This window comes from Lissotriton helveticus, chromosome 12 (assembly GCF_964261635.1).
Source record: "Lissotriton helveticus chromosome 12, aLisHel1.1, whole genome shotgun sequence".
NCBI classification, from domain to species: domain Eukaryota; kingdom Metazoa; phylum Chordata; class Amphibia; order Caudata; family Salamandridae; genus Lissotriton; species Lissotriton helveticus.
The window spans coordinates 354783220-354807425 of NC_136073.1; the positions used below are offsets into that span (position 1 = coordinate 354783220).

At 47.0% G+C, this 24206-nt stretch overlaps 1 protein-coding gene across 2 annotated transcripts in view; it reads right to left on the reverse strand.

Annotated features, from left to right (window-relative positions):
- The window catches only part of SHCBP1 (SHC binding and spindle associated 1), a 227768-nt gene that overhangs the window by 54462 nt on the left and 149100 nt on the right, over positions 1 to 24206 (reverse strand). For both annotated transcript variants that reach the window (XM_078671492.1, XM_078671491.1), the window contains exons 11-12: positions 16456 to 16542; positions 4867 to 5008 (exon numbers count right to left, since the gene is read on the reverse strand). In XM_078671492.1, coding sequence (XP_078527618.1) covers positions 4867 to 5008; positions 16456 to 16542 — 229 coding nt within the window. The remainder of the gene's footprint in view (positions 1 to 4866; positions 5009 to 16455; positions 16543 to 24206) is intronic.

A 24206-nucleotide genomic window follows, 5' to 3' on the forward strand; every position in this document is an offset into this window, starting at 1 on the left:
TCTGATATTCTAATAATCATCTGTCCTGCAAAGCAGCCCTCACTTTTCAGTATAATAGAACAACTGTAGGTGATAGTGTACAACAGGTCCTGGTGTAGCAAACCTGCCACTTTACTTGGGCAATAAGATTGGTTAAAGGGTATGTAACCTTTATCTTTGTTGATTAGGATTGTGCAACCGTTTTGAAGAAAGTTACTGGTCCACACATGGACTATTCTAAACAATGTACAAGATTACGGAATAGACATCATCATACATCAAAAGTACATTCGTAATGAACATTTTTGGAATCTATGCCCGATACGCAAAACCTTTTTATTATCACTATTGTTTTCTAATTTGAAAAAAAATTGTAATTTGTGCAGCATACAAATTTGGTGCTGGTGGCACAATGACAAGTGACCATGTGCAGAACCTGCAAAACAAAAGAAAATGTAAAATAAATGGCAAATGGAATTTTGAAAAATGTACCTATAATAGTTGGTTCCAATATGTTAATTACAGAAAGTTCAGATGCCAAGGTTTTTCCACAAACCAAGTTTTGACCACATATTTAAACAAGTATTTGCAATGCAATAGGTCTCGCATTACTGAAAGTTTAAGCTGTTGGCGTTGCTAATAATAATGCAATGCCCCAAGGAAATCCTCAGCACACGTCTGTAGTGTGTCTAAACATTTATCTGCACATTGTATGTATGAATATTAACACAGTATTTTGAGTTTCTTGTTCTTCTTTCTTTATTCTTATATTTTCTCTTCAGCCGATACGGGTTGTGTCGCATACACTGGGTAATCATCCTGCGACTTTCTCAAGGCTCTACAATCTTTGGTATATTCCTTTCTTATGTGGTGATCGTTCCAACTCACAATGGGTAAATTATCTGTCTTCTGCGTTAAAATATGTTCTTCATTCAGGAAAGGTCTCCGTCTGACCAATCCAAGAGCTCGTAAGAACACCTCAGTCTTCAACGTAGCCCAAACCGTGACTCGAGTACGGAGACCTTTCCTGAATGAAGAACCAATTTTAACACAGAAGACAGATATTTTACCCATTGTGGGTTGGAATTATCACCACACAGGAAAGGACTATACCAAAGATTGTAGAGCCTTAAGAAAGTCGTGGGACAATTTCCCAGAGTATGCAACAAAATATGTATCGGTTGAAGAGAAACTAAGACTAAAGAAAGAAAAACAGGAAACTCAAAATACTGTGTTAATATTCATACATACAATGTGCAGATAAATGTTTAGATAGAGTACAGACGTGTGCTGAGGATTTCCTTTGTGTATTCAGTGGCCTTGGACACAATTTTGGGGGAGGTTGGTGGTTCTCCTCACCTTACATTACCGTCCAGAATTTAGAATCTATTGAAACTAATATATGTGCGATTTCCTGAGTGGCGCCGTTTCACCTAGCTCAATACCACTGTCCGTTCAAAGGTCTGATAATGTAATGCCAATAGCTTAAACTTTCTGTAATGCGAGACCTATTGCATTGCAAATGCTTGTTTTTGGTAGGCACAGGAAGTAATTTATCTAAAATCACAGGATGTGGAGCAGACACCCAAAATCGAGCCTGGCTGCATCCCTGCTTTTAAAGTCGGCAGTTCTGGCTATTATGCCAACACAGTTTCATTTAAATCTGTTGCACTGTTTATTGGCAATGCCTAACCTTCGATTGGCAAGGCGGGCAATCGGCCATTGTCGATGGGCCTCTGGCTGAGGCCAGTTGGTGAGCTGGTTTTTAGAACTACTAAGGACTCCACCCCTGGTGCACAGCATGAAAGGCAATTGTTACAGCCTTAACAAGCATAAACCCAAAGACATGAAGCCAGGCCAGTAGGCTAATGGCAGAGACAGAATGACAATCAGCTGCTGCGCTCCGACTGTCACAGCATGAAGTGTGAAAGACTGGTCTCACACACCACCTGGTGTCATGCTTCATCATTGACCAGTCCTCACCCTCTAAAAACTTGGTTTGATAGAGGGCGGGCATACACCCGACAACAGGGATGCACTTCTAAACTAAGTGAGGGCCCTTACATACAAATAGTGAGTTAAAAGGCCATTATAGATGTCAAATTAATTTTAATGTGACTGGCATCTATATGGTGTTTAAAATAAGTGGTCGGTGAAAGGTTGCGATCTGGAATGCGGGCCACTTTTATTTGGCTGCCTGGGCTGAATTGTGGTGCCAATCCAACCCTGGCCATTCGCAAAGTAGCCAAAAAATCAGCACGTATTATTTCAGCGATTGAAGACAAGAAGGACCTAGCAAATAGAGCGCGCGGATGGATAACGCTGGGTGATTATGGAAAAATATAGTCACAAGCATACCTCAACAATGGCATGAAAATAAAAGTTAAAGCTACGCCTCGGTGTAATTCCTATACTGCCACACCTTCCTCCCTGGGAGAGAAATAACCCTTCACAACAGTGTCGCCTGTACAAAATCAGCAAGGAGGACATCATCCATGTGATTTGCATCTGTCCTAGACTAAAGGACCTGGAGGTACAACCTCCTACGACCATCCTTTAAACTACATGCCGTTCGGACCAGCAGGCAGGCAGTCAAACTGCGCTTTACCACCAGCAACACCAAAGTGAATTGCCAGGTCGTGAAGTTCTTTGACTTAACAAGAAAGATACTTAACAACGTTTGACGAACATTTTAAGGCTCTGAGGATAACCCTGAACTGATCCCTACAAATCTCGTGTTTTTAATTTAATCTAATTCGTCAAATTCAAGTACAAATGGTTTTTAAAAATGCTCTTATTGATGTTTTTATAATTTTGTAAAGATTTTAATTAATTATGTACAAATAAACATTACTTACTTACCCAAAGGGTGGAACCAAGTTAAATATGCAAGTTCCTGAAGCCGCGACTCTGTGATTCAGCTGGACACTTCTTTTATTTTGTTCTGAATTAGGGCTTTATTTATAGTCCACTTCGAGAGAATTTCATAGCACCATTGTTGTGAAGTCGCAACAAATTTCTGCAATTGTTGCAGGACGAACATGTTTCTCTATTGTATTTTTTTTTAAAGGAGCTATCAGAAAGACGGCTGAAGGATGCTTTATGGTTGATGGATGCTTTCTGATTTATTGTGCCACGATGAAATTGCTTTATTGGTTTTATACATTTCTGTTACTTTGAATTAAGATTTTATTCTCAATATTTTTGTATGAAGTCTGTTGTGTATATATAGTTCTGTGATTGGGATGTAATATTTGCGTTTTTGTTTTATAATCCGAAATAAAGATAACTACCCCAAATAAGACTAGTAGGAAAGAAGAACACCATAAGCAATGCTAGCATGTCACTTAGCAATCGTGCTTAATTCTAAACATATTTGCTGTGGGCTAGTTTTGGGGTGTGTTCTTTAACGTGCGCTAGCGTTATGGGCTCGCAGAGTGTTATTATTTGTATCTGTGTTCCTGAATGTCAGGGGAGCGCTCTGTAAGCAGTTGCTAGCTGGCAGGATCGTGTTACTCCTAGTTGTGCATTTGGGACCATATTAGTGTACCTCATCATGGAGTTTTATTATTTGTATGTGTTCTGTGTTCCTGAATGCAGGGGGGAGTTCTCTGTATGCAGCTGCTGACTGGCGCTGCACTGGAAAGATCATGTTACACCTGTTTTTTTACTTTTGCAGATTTATACAGTGCGAACTCGACCCGAAGGTATTGGAGCACTTTACATGAGCGCCAGTTACGCTACCAGGTTATACATTTGTAAGGAAATAAATTACTTTTTGGACCATATTCGTGTAACCTCACCGCTTCAATAATTAGTTACACTGACACGCCGAATCCTTCCTTTACGCCTACGTAGTTCAATTTCAAAGCGCGCAGTGCTTCTAAATTTAAAAAAAAGTATTGGGAGCGCCAATACGTCTCACTCATTTGTAAAGTTGAGACCGGGTGGCAGAGGAAACCAGATCCGCGGCCGCCATTATTACTTAATATGTTAATAAAAAAATAAAAACAATGGGCAAGCCGCGCACAATGAGACGCGCCTCGTTCATTTGAAAGCCAGCGCTGTGCAGAACCAGTGATCGAAGGGGGGGAAAAAAGAAAAAGTACACGTAGGTGTAACAAACAAGTAAAGGGGCCAGTAGCCATGGCTGCACTAAGGCGGGACTAACAAGCCTATGAAGGAATCCCACAACAGCATTTAGGAAGGACAAAGGCACAAGCCAATGGCAAATGTGGGCGGGGCTTCTCCTCCGTACAGTACCTACCCCAGATCTCCAGAGCAGCGCTTGCACGCTGGCTCAGGCTGGACCTAAAAATTGGACTGTGTTAGCTGCAGGACAGAAGACTGGAGCCACCTAACTGAGACACCATTGGAATTACTGAAAAGTGGGAGGAACAGGCAATGTGTCCAGTTGAATCATGCAGTGGGCCCAAATTATCGTCCAAAGTAATTTCAGAGTGGACAATTTGCAAAAACTGCTTTGCTTAAAGAGCAGTGTTGTCCTATAGACCAGACTACAAAATGCAAGCAATGCAGTAAAGATGGTTCAGATATCTAAGAGGCCTTACAAATACTTACTCTCAGTAAAGTTATTTTAAAAAAAGCAGCAATGATCAGTTAAGCAAGTCTGACATAAGTTTAAAGGTCACCATGTGCCACATTATATTTAGATAATCTATATTTGTTAATGTTGATAAATGAGAACATCAAATATCCTAAATAAAGCAGAAATCTCCCTGTTCTCCAAAAGTCATAGTTCTGTTCTGCTCAACATCTATCAGAACTTAATCAGTCGTTAGAAAAGCAAAGACAAAAACCATTAGATGAAAAGGAAAAAGAAATCAAAGCAAAAAAGAAACCATCTACATCCAGCTCAAATCTTACCCGGAGGATCATTTCCAGCATTGCTCCTAGGGGGCACAAGAGTTGTAGGCTTAACCAAGATGACACCATAACCTTCATTATTGTGGATCACATTATTCTCCAGAGTTATTTTGGGAATGTCATAAACTTCATCAAAAAAATCCTACGATTCAAATAGGAAAATTAAGTCAAACAAATTCATTATAAAAACAGATAATAAGGAATCCTATATTTAACATTTCAGAAGGGTTAATAGTCCCAGTTACAGAAACTTACAATAAAATTACCAACAATAAATACAGGTCCTGCTTTAAAATGTAGGCCACTAGTAAGCCTCCTTCAAATGCTGCCTTCGTAGGTTGAGCCCCAAGGAGTATTTTACTCTTGCTGTCATGCTATTGGATGTAGAGGTTCATCTTACTGCCACCTGGGAAGTGCAAATGCATGATGGACTATTTTACTTACGAAAAGTACACATCTTCACACTTTTTCGTGTCATTCAATTTAATATCTGCACTGTATACAAAATGCAATAACTTTTATGCGTTTTCCATTGCAGGGCATATTGGTTAACTTTACAGAAATCAAATGGGGCAGGTAAGGGCTAATGGTCACCAATAGGACAGAAGATTCAGTGAGCCCGGCTGCTCTCCCGCCCCAGTTCACCACTGAAATACAAATTAATTGAGACCGTGCTTTTTTGGAGGGTGGGCGATTTTACCTTCCATTACAAGTCAGAAAAGTCTGTTCTGAAAGTTTGCAAACTCAAACACATCATCTGCAATACGCTTAAATACAGGTCACTCTTAAGAAAGCAAAAGAAAATAGATAAGACGCCACTTTCCTAGACTTAATTTTACAAGGGATGTTCTGGTAAAAATACTAACCAAATGAACAAGTTACTTCCCTCCGGTAACGCTTTTTCTGGTGGATACAGTATCTTCGATGAAGTCTCTCCTCCTCCTTGGAAGGGTGACGGGGACGATAGAAGGTAGTTAAGGTAATGGACTGTCCCAAATAAAAAAGAGTAATCACTTTAGGAAGGAAAGTAGCCTTGGTCCTAAGAACCAACTTATCAGCATGAATGGTCAAGAAAGGAGGTTTAGAACTAAGAGCCTGAAGCTCACTTACCCTCCTGGCCGAGGTAATCGCAATCAAGAAAACCATTTTCAAAGAGAGAAGCCTCAAAGGACAACTATGAAGAGGCTAAAGAGGAGAACGCATTAAAAAGGTAAGAGCGAGATTTAAATCCCACAGAGGCATAATGAAAGGAGTGAGAGGAAACTTATTTGTAAGGCCCTTAATGAAACTCATAAATACAGGAGATTTGAATAAAGAAGGATGATCCGGCAAACAAATAAAAGCAGACAAATAACCTTTAACTGTAGCCACAGCACAGCCCTGCTGGGCCAAGGAAAGAGAAAAACTTAACACATGAGACAAACAGGCCTTTAAAGGATCAATGGATCTCTCTCCACACCATTTTACAAATTTGGACCACCTGGAAGAATACACAGATTTCAGTGGAGTGTCCCCTGGAAGATAAACTAACATCCACCATATCCGGTGGGAGAGGAAAAAGAACTCCGGTTGCCCCGTTCAATCTCCAGGCATGAAGGTGCAGGCTCTGGAGGTGGGGGTGTAGAACCTGCTCCTGCGACTGCGAGAGGAGGTCTGCCCTGAGAGGGAGACTGAGCAGAGGGTGCGATGAGAGGTGAAGAAGATCTGTGTACCACACCCTTCTTGGCCAATCCGGAGCGATCAATATAACTTGGGCCCAGTCTTGGCGAATCTGCCTCAGAACCTGAAAAATCAAGGGTATGGGAGGAAATAAGTAAAAGAGTTGCGAGCTCCAATCCAACTGAAACGTGTCTCCCAGCGCTCCCTGTATCGGATACTGCAGGGCAGTGCGCGTTCTCTGCTATCATCAAAGGGCAAATCCAACAGGGTTGCCTGAACATCAGGAGAAAATCCAGATGACCTTAGCCAAGCTTGTCTTCTTGTTGCCACAGAAGATCCCATTACACGTGCCACTGAGTCAGTGTATCCAAACCGGACTGTATACCTTGTCAGAAAGTGCCTCAAGGAAATTAACCTGATCATCCTCAGGTAGCTTTGGGGCTAGCTGTTTGACACAGTCCATAAGAGCATGGATATATCTTCCAAGTAAACAGGTAGCATTAGTGGATTTCAATGCCATACTTGCAGATGAAAATACTTTCTTTGCCGCCTGCTCCCTTTTTTTTTAGAATCCCTATTCCCCGGGATGGTTGGGAAGGCACTGGATGACTGTTTTGAACAAAAAGCTTGGACCACCAAGCTTTCAGGTGAAGGATGAGTGGACAGAAATGCAGGATCCCTTGGAAACGGTTTTTACCTCCTCACAAAAGACCTGGAAACGGCTGGAGCAATCAAGGGTCTTTGCCAAACTTCTAAAATAGGTTCTGTCAAAGACTCATTGAAGGGCAGAAGAGGCTCAGATACTGCAGAAGATGTATTAAGAACCTCAGTCAGAATGTTAGACTTTATTTTAGCTAAAGGTAATTGCAGGTCAAGCAATCAGTGGCTTTCCTTACAACAACATGATAAGGAGCAACATCCTGTGAAACCCCAGTTTTAGGTGATGAGAGTTCCCATTCCGGGGAAGTATCCAACCCACTGGCCTCCTGTAAGCCTTCCAATTTGTCAACAGAGTCGACAATTTCTCCTTCCTCTTGATCTTGCCTATATTCCTCCTCTTCAAGCAGTCTCTGTGCATCCCTCCTAGAGTGCTGCTTCCGAAACGGCGTCGCCGGTGACTATGGCATCGGCGCCAATGGAGGACCTTCAGGATCAAGCTTCGGCACCAATTGAATCCGAGGCAGCGCCGACTCAACAGCTGGAGTCCGAGGAACCGGAGTGGAAGACCTTGGTGCCAAGCCGGAGTAGTCAGCATGAATGGCACGAAAGGTGCCTGGGCGTATTGATGAGGAACACTCAAATTAAAGGCCAATGGCCCCACGTGGCCCGAAGGCACACCAGTAGGATGGGAGGCTCTGGCAAACATGCCAAACATAGCATTCAAAAAATGCACAGAATCCGTTCCAGGGCCAGGAAAAGGAGGATAAGAATCCGTACCTTCCTGTACAGGTTAGACCTGAGGCCGAACTGGAAGCTGCAGAGCCGGTGGAGACGGCGCCCGCACAGGTGAATCCACAGGAACAGGTGAAGACTCCCTGGGCATCGGCGATCTCCTGGGCATCGCAGTACCTTTAGGTGTCGAAGAGCCCCTCGACGCCGGCGACGTCAGAGCCGGTGAGTGAATCGGAGTCGCCTGTGGAGAAGGAGAAGGTGATGGAGACACAAATTCTTTTTCTCCGAAGTCGGTGAAGGCGACCTCGATGTCTTGTTCTTTGAAGAACGGCGCCGAGAAGGATTAGTTACTTACCTGTATACCTAGTTCTCATCCAGGGGTATACTCAAAGTCATAATCTATGAATATTCCCCACCCATGTGCGGGATTCCGGAGCATATAGAAAATACATATTAATATATATGTATATATGTGAAAAACATATATTTGCAGCCTAAAACATTTCCCAACTGGCAAAGCTGCCGCAAAATTACATGAGTTAGCATACACACAGTAGAACTCTCCCCACCCCTGAGGATAAAAGAGAGCAGTAAACATTTGCAAGCAACAATGCTTTATTGTCATAGGAAAATGTGTAATTGCAGGCATTTGCCAGTAGGCTGCAGTAGAGTATAAAGAAAAAAAGAAAAACTGACACCTTGCCTTTAAGGCAATAGAGTAGGGGTACCGTGCCTTTAAGCCTGAAGGTGACCCCCTGATCCCATGATGCACCACAGGTGACAGTTGGGTCAGTTCTTGTTGGAGGTGCAAGACACCGGAGTAGATCCGTAGTAACTTAAAATAACTTTACAAATCATGCTCGTCCGGGTAGGTGGGCGGGAGCTTATGACTTTGATGAATATACCCCTGGATGAGAACCAGGATTACAGGTAAGTAACTAATCCTTCCCATCCAGGGGATACTCCTCAATAGTCATAATCTATGAATAGATTAGCAAGGTCATACCCAAAGTCTCGCGGACCAGCAAGAAATAATACATCAAAGACTGAATAAGTTACACATTGCACATACAGTTTATGCAAATAAGTTCCTTAAAGAGGCCTGCCCTACTCGGGCATCGGCCTTTGTATCCGAGTCCAGGCAATAGTGGTGGGTAAAGGTATGCACAGACCGCCCAAGTAGCCGCTTTACAAATTTCAGAAATAGGAACATTACGGAGGAGAGCTGTAGTTTAAGCTTTACCTCTAGTAGAGTGTGCATGTGGTTTACCCTGTAAGGTCTTGTTAGCTAGTTGGTAAACTAAAGCTATACAGGAGACAATCCAGCGAGAAATGTACCGTTTTGAGGCTGACAGGCCATTATTAGTGCTGCCATAATTAATAAAAAGCCGGTTAGACTTTCTAAGTGGAAGGGTTTTAGCCAAGTAGAACTTCAGGACCCTCCGGAGATCTAGAGAGTGTAATGACCTCTCCGGGGGAGTGGTAGGTTGAGGGAAAAAAGGTAGGCAAGGTAATAGACTGGTTGATATGAAAGTCAGAGACTACCTTAGGCAGAAAACCTGGGTGCGTTCGCAGAACCACCCTGTTGGCATGAAAAACTGTGTACGGTTCCTTACAACACAAGGCCTGGATTTCGCTAACCCTACCGGCAGAGGTAATCGTCCCTAAAAAAGCAGCTTTCCAGGTCAAGTGCTACAAAGAAGCCTTATGTATAGGCTCGAAAGGAGCACTCATCAGGTTAGTCAGGACGATATTAAGCTCCCAGGGAGGGGAGGGGGACCTCACTGGTGGAAAGACCTTCTTAAGCCCCTCTAAGAAATCTTTAACTACAGGCATAAGGAAGAAAGATGTTTGAGAAGGTGACTTCCTATAGGCTGTGATGGCAGCTCAATGAACCCTGATGGAGGGGTATTTTAGGCCTGATCTCGCTAAATGCAACAGATAAGGTAGAATCACCTGCTCTTCGCCATGTATCGGGTCAAGAGAGTGTTCACGACACCATAAGAAGAACCTTTTCCACTTGAAAGCATATGACTTCCTAGTGGAGGGTCGTTTTGCTTCTTTAAGAATGTTCATGCAGTCTGTTGGGAGGTCTAGGTGTCCATACTGGATGACCTCAGGAGCCATGCCGTCAAGCGAAGGGAGGGAAGGTTGGGGTGAAATACCTTCCCCTGGTCCTTGGATAACAAGTCTGGACGGCAAGGAAGTCGCCGGTGCGGAACCTCCGACAGCTGTAGGAGATCCGGGTACCACCTCTGGCATGGCCACTCTGGCGCTATCAGGATCATCCTGGTGTTGGTCCTGTAGAATTTCTGGATCACCGCCGGTATCAGAGGCAGGGGAGGAAAGGCGTAGAGTAATGTCTGTGACCAGCTGATCTAAAGTACGTTCCCCAGTGATCCCTGTTGGGGGAACCTGGACGCGAAGACGGGTCATTTTGCATTGGCCGCGTCTGCGAACAGGTCTATGTCCGGTACGCCCTATAGCTGAAGAACCTCCTGCTTGACTTCTTCGCTGAGCACCCAATCGAGCGCTTCTACGAAGACTCTGCTAAGGCAGTCTGCTTGGACGTTCTGGAGTCCTGGTAGATGAACTGCCACGATGGAGAGGACCCTCACCAGGAGCCAGTGCCAGATGGCTTGTGCTTCCAGAGATAAGACTCGTGACCTGGTGCCTCCCTACTTGTTCAGATTCAACATATTTGTCATGCTGTGTGTCTGAACCTGGAGGTAGTTGGTGCGCAGAGACGGGTAAAGAGACTTGAGAGCCAGATGAACTGCTCGAAGCTCCAGGAAGTGGATATGGTAGCTTTGCTCTACTTCGGACCAGAGGCCTTGAACTTGGAGCTGGTCCATGTGAGCAACCCAGCCTTGAAGGGAGGTATCCGTAACAAGTGACTGGGATGGAGGAGGGAGATGGAATGGAACCCCCCGAAGGAGATTGGCACGTTTCAACCACCATCTTATTGAGTCCCTGGCTTCTTGAGGAAGTGAGACACGGTCTTCCCAGCGACCTGATCTCTGTGACCATTGGTCCTCGAGGGCTTTCTGCAGAGGCCTCATGTGAAGGTGTGCATTGGGCACGATGTAGATGCACGAGGCCATCGACCCCAGGAGAGAGGACACTTGTCTGGCTGTGGGGGCGGGAGTGTCCAGTAGAATGCGACCCTTCAGCAGCATAAATGACAACTTCTCCTCCGAAGGACACACACTTGCCTGTACAGAGTCCAGGGAAGCGCCCAGGTAGTGAATCCGTTGGGAAGGATTGAGTACTGACTTCTTGAGATTGACCTGCAACCCCAACAAGTCCATCAGTCTGAGGCAGAGCGAAAGATGGTTCTGAAGCAGAGCTGGAGTGGAGATTTTTAACAGCCAATCGTCTAAATTGGGGTAGACGAAGATCTTTCTCTTGCCAAGAAAAGCAGCCCCTACCGCCATGCATTTGGAGAATGTCCGAGGTGCAGATTTCAGGCCAAACGGGAGCACTCGATACTGGTAGTGATGGCGTCCGATCTGAAACCTTAGAAATTTTCGGTGCTTTACTGACACTAGTATGTGGAAGTAAGCGTCCTGTAGGTCGATGGCACACATCCAGTCTCCTTGATGGAGATGCGGGAAGATCTGGTGCAGGGCGAGCATGCAGAACTTTTCTTTTTTGATGAATCTGTTCAGCAGTGGTAGATCCAGAATGGGCCTGTATTCTTGGACTGCTCCTCTTTTTTTTTTAACCAAAAAATACCGGGAGTAGACTCCTTGATTTTTCTGCATGGGGGGAACCTCCTCTATGGCCTTCTTTTTGAGGAGTACCAAGACTTCGTCTCGCAGCAGCTGACTGTGGAATCGGGGAAGGTGCTTTGCTTGAAGGAAGACTTGCGGAGGGGGCGACTTGAACCTCAGCAAGTAACCATGCTGCACAATATTCAGCACCCATCTGTCCTTTGTTATGGATTCCACTCTGCCAGATGATGAGAAACACTCCCTCCCAACGGAGTGGCGAACAGTTGTGGAGGAAGCAACGGCTCAGGGCTTAGGAGGCTGCTTGGAGGCAGACTGCTGCTTGTTATTGTTGCCTCTGCCAGGACGTCGCTGCTGGAACTGTGTTTTCTGCTGAGGCTGGGATGACCACTGAGGGGTTTGAACCCTCTGCTGAAACGACCTCCTGTCTCCCTGGCGAAAGCGCTTCTTGAATTCCTTACGCTTTTCTAGGCCCACAGCCTTGACAGTGTCCATTTCCGTTTCATTTTGGACATTTAGTCGTCAGCATGTGCCCCGAAAAGAGAGGCACCATTGAAGGGAGGTTAAATATATTTTTCTGGGCATCGGCTTAAGTCCTGTAAGGCAGAGCCAGGCTGAACGACGAGAGCAAATTCCATGGGAGTAGCCATGGGCCGCAAGGTCAGATGCATCTACTGCGGCGCTGATGACCTGGTTGGCTACGAGCCCTCCTTCCTGAAGAATTTCAACAAAGTCCTGTCCATCTTCCTTAGGAAGCTTTTCTGTAAAGCTAGTCAGGGAGTCCCAGAGGGACCTGTCGCACCTTCCAAGTAAGGGAGAGGCCCTGGCTACCTTCATTTAGGAAGCAGAGGTGTTGCATACCTTTCTGCCAAACGAGTCCATGAGTTTGCTGTCTTTTTCAGGTGGCACCGAGGAGGTAGAGGCCGAATGGGACTTCATGCCAGCCGCCACAATTATAGAGTCCGCGGGCGGATCAGATCTGAGGAACAAGGGATCCTCAGCCGGAGCCTTGTACTTCTTGGCTATCCTAGATGGAACAGACCCCACCACAGCCGGTGTGAGGAAAATAGCCATAGCCGGTTCAAGGAAGCCCGAAACCAGAGGCAGCAGAGGTCTGGGCGCTGTGCAATGATGAAGGGCATCAAAAATCACAGAAGTGGATACCACTGGGGTATGAAGCGTAATATTGAGCTTCTTTGCTCCCCTGCCCAGAACATCTGAGAAAGTCGCGATGTCATCAATTGGCGAGACTTGTGAAGGAAGCGTAGAAGAGAAGGTCGGAGAGTAATCTCGGAACGATGACCTAGTGGAAGATGACTACGTTGGAGATCTTGTGCGCCGCCTCTTATGGGGCCTGTCACGATGTCTGCTGTGACGGTCCCTGGACCTAGAGCGATGCCTCGACGGAGATCTCGGTCTAGGGGAAGGTCTTTGCCTGATAGGTGTCGTTGGCCGCGCTGGAGAGCGTGATCTGGCCGGAGATCTTGGTCTGGGTGAAGCCCGGGTACTCTGAGGAGGAGACCTAGACGGTCTGGCCGGGGTTCTTGAAGCAGACGGAGAGTATGTGCGGGAGTAATCCGAGCCCGGACTACTGTGACCGCCAGATACAGCCCCCCGAGGACAATGAGGTGTGCGTGATCTGTCCGCAGATCTGGGAAAAGGTTCCGGGGAAATCGACGATATTCAATCCAGGAGATGATAATTTGTCTCCTGAATACCTGAAACCAAGGGACTCCACAAAGACCATCCCCTGATCCCTCGACGGCAAAAGTTTCGACGTCGAAGACGTCTGTGTGACCAATGGCGTTGAGCGGGGTCTGGATGCTCTCGACGTCGATCGCCCACGTCGTAAGGGGCTCGACAGCGATCGTCGACATCGACCCGGTGACTTCGCCGTCGATCTTTCTCGACGTCGATCAGCTGAAGAGCCTCCATGACGTCGTGTCGACGACGACCCTCGACGTCGTGTTGACTATGATCTTCGACGTCGTGTCAACGGCGACCTTGCCTGGTGTCGCCTCAACGTCGACCTCCTTGACGTCGGAAGGTGGGATCTTGAAGACCCTCAGGACGGCGGCCCGCCAGCCGGCGGCGACCTGGAAGTCTTCGCTCTCGACGCTGACCCCCTCGGGGGCGGCGGAGAGTGCCTCGACGTCAACGGAGACTAGGAGGTGGTAGCAGCCACAGACTTCGGGCCCAAAGTGTGGCGTCTCGACGTAGACTTACGTGACTGCGGCGGAGACCTTCGACGTCGCAATGGTGATCCAGAAGAGTTTCTGGCCTCTTCGACGGCGATCTTCGTCCTTCCTTCCTCTTTCTGGTGGCAGGAGAGGCGGAACGTCACCTTTTTTGGCCATATTTGCTTGAAGAAGAAGACCTGGGGACTGCAGAAGCACCCACCTGGTGACTTTTGTCTTTCTCCAGCATGGCATGAAGTCTAATCCTTTCCCTGTCACGAAGAGTTCGTCTAGAGAAATTTTGACAGTGGTGGCACTGGTCAGTGTTGTGTGCAGATGGAAGACACACAATACACACTGCGTGTGGATCAGCCAGAGCCATCTTCTGGTCACAAGCAGGACATTTCCGGAACAAAGCCGGCATTCTGACAGGACATTTTTGTGGGTTACCACAAAAACAACAACTTAGTAGACTTAGAAAACCAGAAGATGTCGAGTTTTCTGAGGAAAATCACTCAAAATCACAATTTCAGTCAAAAACTGAAGAGCTCAAGCTCCAGGATCCTCACAGAAGGAGCCGGAAAAAAGAACTGACCCAACTGTCACCTGTGGTGCATCATGGGAGCAGGGGGTCGCCTACAGGGCTTAAAGGCACGGTACCCCTACTCTATTGCCTTAAAGGCAAGGTGTCCGTTTTTCTTTGTTTCTTTAAACTCTACTGCAGCCTACTGGCAAATGCCTGCAATTACAAGTTTTCCTATGGCAATAAAGCATTGTTGCTTGCAAATGTTAACTGTTCTCTTTTATCCTCAGGGGTGGGGAGAGTTCTACTGTGTGTATGCTAATTCATGTAATTTTGCGGCAGCTTTGCCAGTTGGGAAATGTTTAAGGCTGCAAATATGTTTTTCACATATATATGTATATGTATTTTCTATATGCTCTGAGATCCTGCACATGGGCGGGAATTATTCATAGATTAAGACTATTGATGAGTATCCCCTGGATGAGAACTATGCCTCTTCTTCGACTTTTTGTGTTTCTTTAATTTTGAAGTGTGCGAAGTCCAAGGCTTTGAACGTTTTCGACCGCTCTTCTCCTTCTTTGCTTTAGCCATGAAGAGCTTTGCCTCATGTTCCTTTAAAGCTTTAGGATTAGTTTTCCTGCAGCTTTGACACCCCTCGACGTCGTGGTCGGAAGACAAGCACCAAAGGCAATCATCGTGGGGATCAGCCATCGACATGTGACCACCACACTCCCTGCAGGGCTTGAATCCAAGTTTCTTAGAAGTAGCCATTTCTGTATAATTCGATGAAACAAAGTAATCACGAAGAAAATGGAGAGTCCCTAGAAAAAAATGTTGTGCGTCGAAGGCGCAGAAAGAAGGGAACGGACGTCAGCACGCCGACTAGGTCTAGTTAAGGCTCCGATTACATCATACGGAGCCGCGAGCGTTGCCGTTCTATTATAACGTCCTCGTTGATGTGCGAAAGCTAGAAATAGAATTTCCGCGGAATGCTGGGGCAGGGGACATTCATATGGTGAGAAATCCACAGAGAGATGTATCCATCAGAAAAATATTTTAATTTTTCCCATAGCCTAGGCAACAGCACCTTAAATTCTGTAACTCGATTTGCTTGCTGCTTCTAAACGTAATCAATCACTCACCATTAAATTTGGGATGCAGTTTATGTATTTAAGCTAGCTTTGTGGTTCTTAAAGCAGCTCTATGGTGCAGCAATAAAGCAATTGTTTAGTGAAGGTTGCTTCTTGGACAGCGGTTACTTGATTTGCATGGTGTAATTAAGAGAGTAGGTCATTCTGAAGGTAAAAAACGGGGGAACTATTGAATGCATCAATGGATTAAAGAGATCAATCACTTTGTGAGTACTGTTACCCTAAGGAACGGGGTGATTTGGTATGGACGTTGCAAGAGCAACTAAGTTCAAAAGGTGGAGGAAAAGTGGTACACACATCAATGCTATGGAATAGTAGTTGGACCAGGATTGGTATTTTGATTAGTCATTAATGGCTTCACAATATAGCCTTATAGCCTGCTGCTGTGGGCTATACCAGTAGTTAAATGCCGTGAGCCAGAGTTATAGAGCCGCAGGCCAAGGACTATAAACAAGGCAGAGATCCTTCAACAACCTCTATATCCCTAGTCAGAAGGGCTATAAGGGTATTAGAACATTTCACCCATTAGGTGTAGAATGTTTTAAATTAAAAATGGAAAAACAAGTTAACAAACAGTGGAATGTTGGAGCTCCGGACATATACCAGCCATTATAAAACCAGAGCCATTTGATTGTCTTCAATGGAGCTCTTAACATTCCAATGTCCTAATATAGCCTTATAGCCTGCCTTAGCGGGCTATAACGGCTATTAAAGGCCCGCTCCAGCGTTAAGGCCCAAGCCGAAGGCAAAAGCCTTTAACAAGGGAGTTGGCCTTTAATGGCCGGTAAAGCCAGCTACTAGGCTAAGGCTATATAGCTAAGGCTAGTAGAACATTCCGCCCCTAGAGGGCAGAATGTCCTAATAATAAAATTGTCTTCAAAGGAGCTCTCAACACTCCAATGTTCTAATGGACTATACATATCTTGGCAGTAGACATGCAAATGAGTACCGACCTTGATGAGAATGCCGTCCTTACAGTGATGAATGCCATTGCCGATCAAGCTACAGGTGCTTCCTGGGTATATTTCTATACCCGCGCCCTGCAAAAACAATGTAACAAGACATTGGGCAAATTTGAGAAGCAAGTAAGTCACTGCTAGGTTTAACAAGAACTAGACTCAATACTTAAAACATATGGTGGCTTTTATTTCGGGTTATTTTACCAACTTTTTTTTGGGTGATGTCAGGCTTCTATGGATGTGTCATATATGATGTCTAGATAAATAATATAGTCAAAAACATTTTAGACCTGGTGGATACCATTTTAGAGCACAACGGGTGACAGACAATGAGAGGCAAAGACTCACTTATGCAAATACTGGTGCCAATACACTTTTTTAGTGATCAAAACAATTAATGATGACAATAGCACACTTGGGACCTAGAACTGCTCACAAATGCAAATATTCCTAAACATATCAGAGGGAACCTTCGCAAGATACACAGCTTTAAGTATGTCACAGATCACTTGCACAGCAAAGGCATCAAATACAGATGTGGCCACCCCTCTAGAATGATCGAGTGAGAGGCTAAGAACACTGTCCACCATCCTTGAAAGATTCTCAATACATGCTGGGTTTGGATACGGTCAATGGCAGCAGTTCGGGTCCAGGGAAAGACTGGGCCATGTCTTCACATTGCAAAAGTTGGCAGAAGGTTCAGAGAAGTCAACACAGAAATCATTTGGATTCTTCAGTCTTTTGAGCAGAAAGCAAGTAGAAAGCCTTACAATACCTTTGCAGACAGTGGTGACCAAGACAAAGAGAAACTAGGGATCTAAAGTTGTCTTCTGTCTACTGACATGTTTAATCATGCCAAAATGATCTTGGGTATCTGGCGAGGCCTTGCTTAGATTGGTGGTGTGCAAGACATGGTTGCTGGGCGGCGAGTTATGCTGGTTAGTCAAAAGGGCTAGACGCCCATGCACGCTTATGTTTCATCATTGTTCTGGGCCCACTGTGGGGCAGAGAGGCGGTAATGGAATCTTTATCCATAAACAGGGAAGCTAATTTAGAAATAATCTGGAGATAACTGAAATGTTGGCTTTAAAGGTTTCTGTTCTGGTTGTTGGGGAAGGGAAAGAAGTGTGGGTGACACATACCCTTGCAACAAGAACCCCTCTCTCCATCCTTCGGCTTGCCAGCAGCAACTTGATCTTGGGAGACAGTGTATAAGGCAGAGTTTACTCTTCAGAACTACCCATTGTGTTGATTTTAATTTTTTATAATATCAGAGGTTAAACAGCCTTGCCAAATGCCTAAGTGTTGTGCATGAGATGTGCACCCTAATGGCTTTTATTTGCTTCCATCACGAGATGCCTCTTGTACAAAAAGATTAGGCTGAAGATCCAGCTTGTTTCAAAAGCAATATTTCTCTCTGGGCTCAAGAATAGTGGTGGAAGAACAGATATTACCACGTTTGCAGAAGCAGCAAGAAGAAGGAGCAAAGAAGACGACTGGAAAGTGGCCAATGGCACCTAGGATGGTTGACCAATATCATTGGCCTAAGTGTATGCCCTTAGTCAGGAATAATAAACTTTCCTGAGACATGCCATTCAAAAGAAACTAGGCTTTTATTTAGGTCCATTTATTACTGGTGACAACCTTAATGTTATCATGTCCTCATGGAAAGATCAGTCCCAACAGCAGCTGAAGGGCAGGGGAGGAAGAAGGCGATGGGACTTCAGCAATTTCCAGAGAGGAAAAACAACGGCTAGAAGACCTGTATCTGAAGAGATGCGGCATTATTGGCATCCTAGGGGCTCTGACTTCTTCAACTTTTTGGCATTTCATTAGATGTAGCCAAGATTATTTGCTGGTAGAATAATGCCTATTTGGGGTCCCACATTTCATGTACCAGTTCCTGCATACTAGTTCTGATTACTGCTTGGTGTGTGGAGTTACAATTGGCCCACACAAATTGGAGGTTGCGGGAGTGAGGTCTAGAAGACGCTATGGGATGCTTTGAAGGTGTCAGTGAGGGGAAGTGCTATTGAGGCAGCATCTACCTTAATATGAGGGAATCTCTACTAGTTAAACTAATACAAGAAATAGAAGAAAGTGAAAATCCACACTAAACGTGCCTTTTTACATCAAATTACCAGAGGATTAGAGTGTTGAGAGAAGAGATTGTGCTAGAGAAACAGACAGGGCTAATTATATGTAAGTAAAAGTGAAGCACTACCATGAAGGAAGGAATATATAGCAGCAACCCAAACGCTTTCATGGCACAAGACTCTGTTTCGGAAGTGAAGAATGCATCAGGTATTGACGATGGCAAGCTTCAGGTATTCCAATCCTTTTATCAGAATTTGTACAAAGTTGAGCCAAAGAACCGACATGCTTGCGACCGATATCCATGCATTGCAGCCTTACCCAAATCCAGAGCTGCGGATGTTCAGCTGCTCGAAGCACTGTTTACAACAGAGGATGTACTTAGGGCATCTGGGGTCGGCAGAGGGTTTCTTGAGAAGGGACTGGACTTCTGCGTGTTTCCATTCTTCGAGGAAGGATTGATCCATTGAAGGTGGTGGTGAGCACATTGCGGATTATATTGCTCCCGAGGTTAAAGATGTAGTGGGGACAGGGCTCAGACTGTGTTCGCGAGTGGATGGAGTTCATGATGGCGGTGGGGTCGAGTGGTGAGTTAGTCCCAGGTAGTGAGTCGGTGGGTAGGGTCAGGACTTGTGGTTGCGAGGCGATGGAGGGGGCCGGTGGCAGTAGTTTGGGGTACCAAGTTTTTTTAGATGGTGGCAATCTTGTTTTGGAAGAAATCTGCCAGGGTATGCCAAAGCTCCTGGGAGGGGGTGAGGATGCTTTCGGCAGATGAGGTGGTTGGATAACTCTCTCATGATGTTGAAGAGTTCTTTGCAGTGGTTGGAGCGGACTTCAATGCAGTCGGTGAGGCTATCCTTTTCATCTTTTTCTGGAGATGGTGGTATTGGATGAGGGTTGACTTGAAAGTAGCACGGTCCGTGGGATCACTGGTAGTGCGCCCCCACATTTCATGTCGCTTGCATGTGCATTTAGTGGTTCTCAGTTTTGCAGTATGCCAGCTGGCTTGGTGGAGTGGTTTCTTGAGTTTGGAAACTTGACGAGGGTTACTCTGTTGGTGAATTTTGGGTTCCAGGTGGAGAGGTTGTTGACGACTTGTTCTAAGTTAGTGGAGGTGTCGGGGTGGGCTGCAGTAAGGGCATCGGTCCACTGGGTCTCAAATACTTTGTTCCAGCTGCGGTGTTGAGTGCTGGGCAGCTTAGTGGTGGAGCCTGGGGATTCGGTGATGGTGAAGTGGACGATGGAGTGGCCTGTCCAGGTGAGCTCAATGGCATGGCTATACTTGACTTTGTCGCTGGCCATTAAGATGGGGTCACGAGTGCCCTGCTAAGCGTGTGGGATTGGTGACAATTTGGGAGAGGCCGATAATGTCCATGCTTTCCAGTAGGTTTGGGATGTGCCTTAAAGTGATCCGAACCACAAATGCATCTTTACAACGCATTCCTTTACCACACAAGTCGTTACGACTTGCCTTATGGAAAGCTTTGTTGGACTGATAATGGACTTTAAGTCCAACACTTTCCCTACCATTGTTCAGACTGGAGTTGTAATAGTAACTTATAATATTCTAAAGTCAAGCATTTCCCTAAGGCAAGTCATTGTAATGACTTGTGTGGTAAAGGAATGCGTTGTAAAGATGCATTTTTGGTTCGGATTGCATTAAGGCAGGCATGGTAAATGCCTGCGTGGTTCCAACATACAACAGTAGGATTGGAGTGTTGGTGCCGTTAAGGTGAAAGTGGAGGTCTCCAAGGAAGATGTAGTGCTTGAAGTCGATGGTGTGATGGGAGATGAATTTCAGGGATGGTGTTGTAGAAGCTGGGGCGAGGTCCTGGATGTCTGTAGGCGAGGATGTCTCTGATAGTGGTTTTTCAGTTTGGAGTTGGACGATGAGGTGTTCGATGAGTGGGGTGCAGTCGTTCATGGTGATGGTGCAGAGGATGGTTTCTTTGTGGATGATGGGGATATCACCTGTGTGCTTGTTGATTCGGTCTCGGTGGACAATCATATAGCCTTCTGGTGCAGCTGCTGTGTCGAGTGCGGAAGCAGGGTTGAGACAAGTCTTGGTGAGGAAGGTGACATCGGAGGTGAGGGAGGTGATGGTATCCCAGATCTCTGTGGCATGCTTACAGATTGATCATGCATTGAGCAGAAGGCAGTGGAGAATATTCAGATTCGGTGTCGGTGGACACTCGTATAGCCTTCTGGTGCAGCTGCTCTGTCGAGTGCGGAAGCAGGGTTGAGACAAGTCTTGGTGAGGAAGGTGACATCGGAGGTGAGGGAGGTGATGGTATCCCAGATCTCTGTGGCATGCTTACAGAGTGATCGTGCATTGAGCAGGAGGCAATGGAGAATATTCAGCACGGACGCGTGCAGGTGCTTCGGTGTTCCAGGGAAAGAGGAAGGTGCAGCAGGTGAATGGTCCTCAACAATTGTTGTTGGAGGATCGAGAGCTCATAGCTCGGGATGTTTGACACTTAACACTTTCAAGCCTTGGTTTTCGCTGATGTTTTACTTACACTAATTGAACTCCAGAACAATCCCTGAAAGAGCTGACTGAGAAGTTGTGAAGATTTCAGGGTGTGCCATGCTTCCAGGTTAATCTAAACCACGGGTACTAATAGTACGGCACGCCAGTGGCCCGGCAAGCCTTCCTTGGCGGCCCGAGGATCTTGCAGACATCTTACCCCGTGTTTAAAAAAAATAAAAATAAAGAGTGGCTCCAAACACTGCGCGTGACTGAGAAACTCTGCTACTCTGTGGGGGCCCGGCATTCCAGTGATAGTCAGAGTGGAGCTGCAGGGGCGCTAAGAGGTGAAATACAAAAGCCTCATTAACATACAAATGGTCTTTTAAAGATCTGTGAACTTCTCGGATGCGGCTGTGTGTATGCCCGGGCACACACAGGCAGAGGGAGGCAGAGGGTGGGAGAGGGAAAGGGAGGGAGAGCGAGGGAGGGAGTGAGGGAGTGAAAGGGAGGGGGAGGTAAGGAGAGGGAGGTAAGGAGAGGGAGGGAGGGAAAAGGAGGGAGCAGAAGGGAGAGGGAGGGAGGGAAAGGGAGGGAGAGGGAGGGAGAGGGAGGGAGAGCAAGGGAGGGAGGGAAAGGGAGGCAGACAGAGGGAGAGCAAGGGAGGGAAAGGGAGACAGACAGAGGGAGGTAGAGGGAGGGAGGTAGAGGGAGGGAGGGAATGGGAGGGAGCGCGAGGGGGGGAGGGAAAGGGAGGGATATCGAGGGAGGGAGATCGAGGGAGGGAGACAAAGAGTGAGGGAGGAGGGAGACCGAGGGTAACAGACCGAGGAAGGGAGGGAGGAGGGTGACAGACAGAGGGAGGAGGGACGGAGGAGGGTGACAGAGGGAGGGAGGGAGGAGGGTGACAGAGGGAGGGAGGGAGGAGGGTGACAGAGGGAGGGAGGGAGGAGGGTGACAGAGGGAGGGAGGGAGGAGGGTGACAGAGGGAGGGAGGGAGGGAGGAGGGTGACAGAGGGAGGGAGGGAGGGAGGGAGGAGGGAGGGCGACAGAGTAAGGGAGACAGAGAGGTAAAGAGAGAGAGGTAAAGAGAGAGAGGTAAAGAGAGAGAGGTAAAGAGAGAGAGGTAAAGAGAGAGAGGTAAAGAGAGAGAGGTAAAGAGAGAGAGGTAAAGAGGGGAGACACAGAGAGAGGGGAGACACAGAGAGAGGGGAGACACAGAGAGAGGGGAGACACAGAGAGAGGGGAGACACAGAGAGAGGGGAGACACAGAGAGAGGGGAGACACAGAGAGAGGGGAGACACAGAGAGAGGGGAGACACAGAGAGAGGGGAGACACAGAGAGAGGGGAGACACAGAGAGAGGGGAGACACAGAGAGAGGGGAGACACAGAGAGAGGGGAGACACAGAGAGAGGGGAGACACAGAGAGAGGGGAGACACAGAGAGAGGGGAGACACAGAGAGAGGGGAGACACAGAGAGAGGGGAGACACAGAGAGAGGGGAGACACAGAGAGAGGGGAGACACAGAGGGAGACACAGAGGGAGACAGAGAGGGAGACAGAGAGGGAGACAGAGAGGGAGACAGAGAGGGAGACAGAGAGGGAGACAGAGAGGGAGACAGAGAGGGAGACAGAGAGGGAGACAGAGAGGGAGACAGAGAGGGAGACAGAGAGGGAGACAGAGAGGGAGACAGAGAGGGAGACAGAGAGGGAGACAGAGAGGGAGACAGAGAGGGAGACAGAGAGGGAGACAGAGAGGGAGACAGAGAGGGAGACAGAGAGGGAGACAGAGAGGGAGACAGAGAGGGAGACAGAGAAATAGATAGAGATGGAGGGAGAGACGGAGAGAGGTTGAGAGAGGGAGAGACAGAGAGACGGAGGGAGAGACAGGGAGACGGAGGGAGAGGGAGGGAGAGGGAGAGAGGGAGAGAGAGGGAGAGAGGGGGAGAGAGGGAGAGAGAGGGAGAGAGAGGGAGAGAGAGGGAGAGAGAGGGAGAGAGAGGGAGAGAGAGGGAGAGAGAGGGAGAGAGAGGGAGAGAGAGGGAGAGAGAGGGAGAGAGAGGGAGAGAGAGGGAGAGAGAGGGAGAGAGAGGGAGAGAGAGGGAGAGAGAGGGAGAGAGAGGGAGAGAGAGAGGGAGAGAGAGGGCAAGAGGGAGAGAGAGGGCGAGAGGGAGAGAGAGGGCGAGAGGGAGAGAGGGCGAGAGAGGGCGAGAGAGGGCGAGAGAGGGCGAGAGAGGGCGAGAGAGGGCGAGAGAGGGCGAGAGAGGGCGAGAGAGGGCGAGAGAGGGAGGGAGAGAGAGGGAGAGAGAGGGAGAGAGAGGGAGAGAGAGAGAGGGAGAGAGAGGGAGAGAGAGAGAGGGAGGGAGAGAGAGGGAGGGAGAGAGAGGGAGGGAGAGAGAGGGAGGGAGAGAGAGGGAGGGAGAGAGAGAGAGAGAGAGAGAGGGAGAGAGATGTGTGTATGACAGGTCTGGTGGCTCAGTGAACGAAGGCGTCCTCTGCAGGCACCTCTGTTCAACCTCATGGTCACAGTTTTTTTATTGTTCTAGCTCCACCCCCTTCCTCATCAGTGTGGCCCTCGGACACAAACCACACTGTAAATTCCCCCCCACCCCCCGAGAAAAAGTTTGTGAGTACCCATGATCTAAACAAATCTGTTGACCCTGGTCGGAGGTCCACAGCTATTGCAGCAACTATGTTCCTGCATACCTTTTCAATGTTCAAGAACAGGCATCCTAAATTTGGGACTATAACTGGCCCTCGAATGAGTACCTGTGTACAGCTGAAAATAATTTGATCTCACTACACAAAGTCAAGGGAGGCATCTCGTTGTGGCACACCCACATGCTGTCCTAGGTGAGACGAACAAGTTACTTACCTTCGGTAACGCTTTTTCTGATAGATACAGTATCTGCCTGTGGATTCCTCACCTTGTGAATATCCCCCTTGCGTCAGCAACGTTCGGAATTTTTCTTCGTAGCACGCCGGCGTAGACGACGTCATAGGAACGCGGCATCGCGCGCGACTCGGTCTGACGTCACCGACCCCTTATTAGGCCCCTTATCAGTTCCGCCCTTTTTTCCGTGCCTTCGAGGCACCCGGACGGACCAATGACAAGAAATATACATATATACAGTGTACATAGTACATACGAACCAAAATAGCACACATAGTGCGTAACAAAGGTA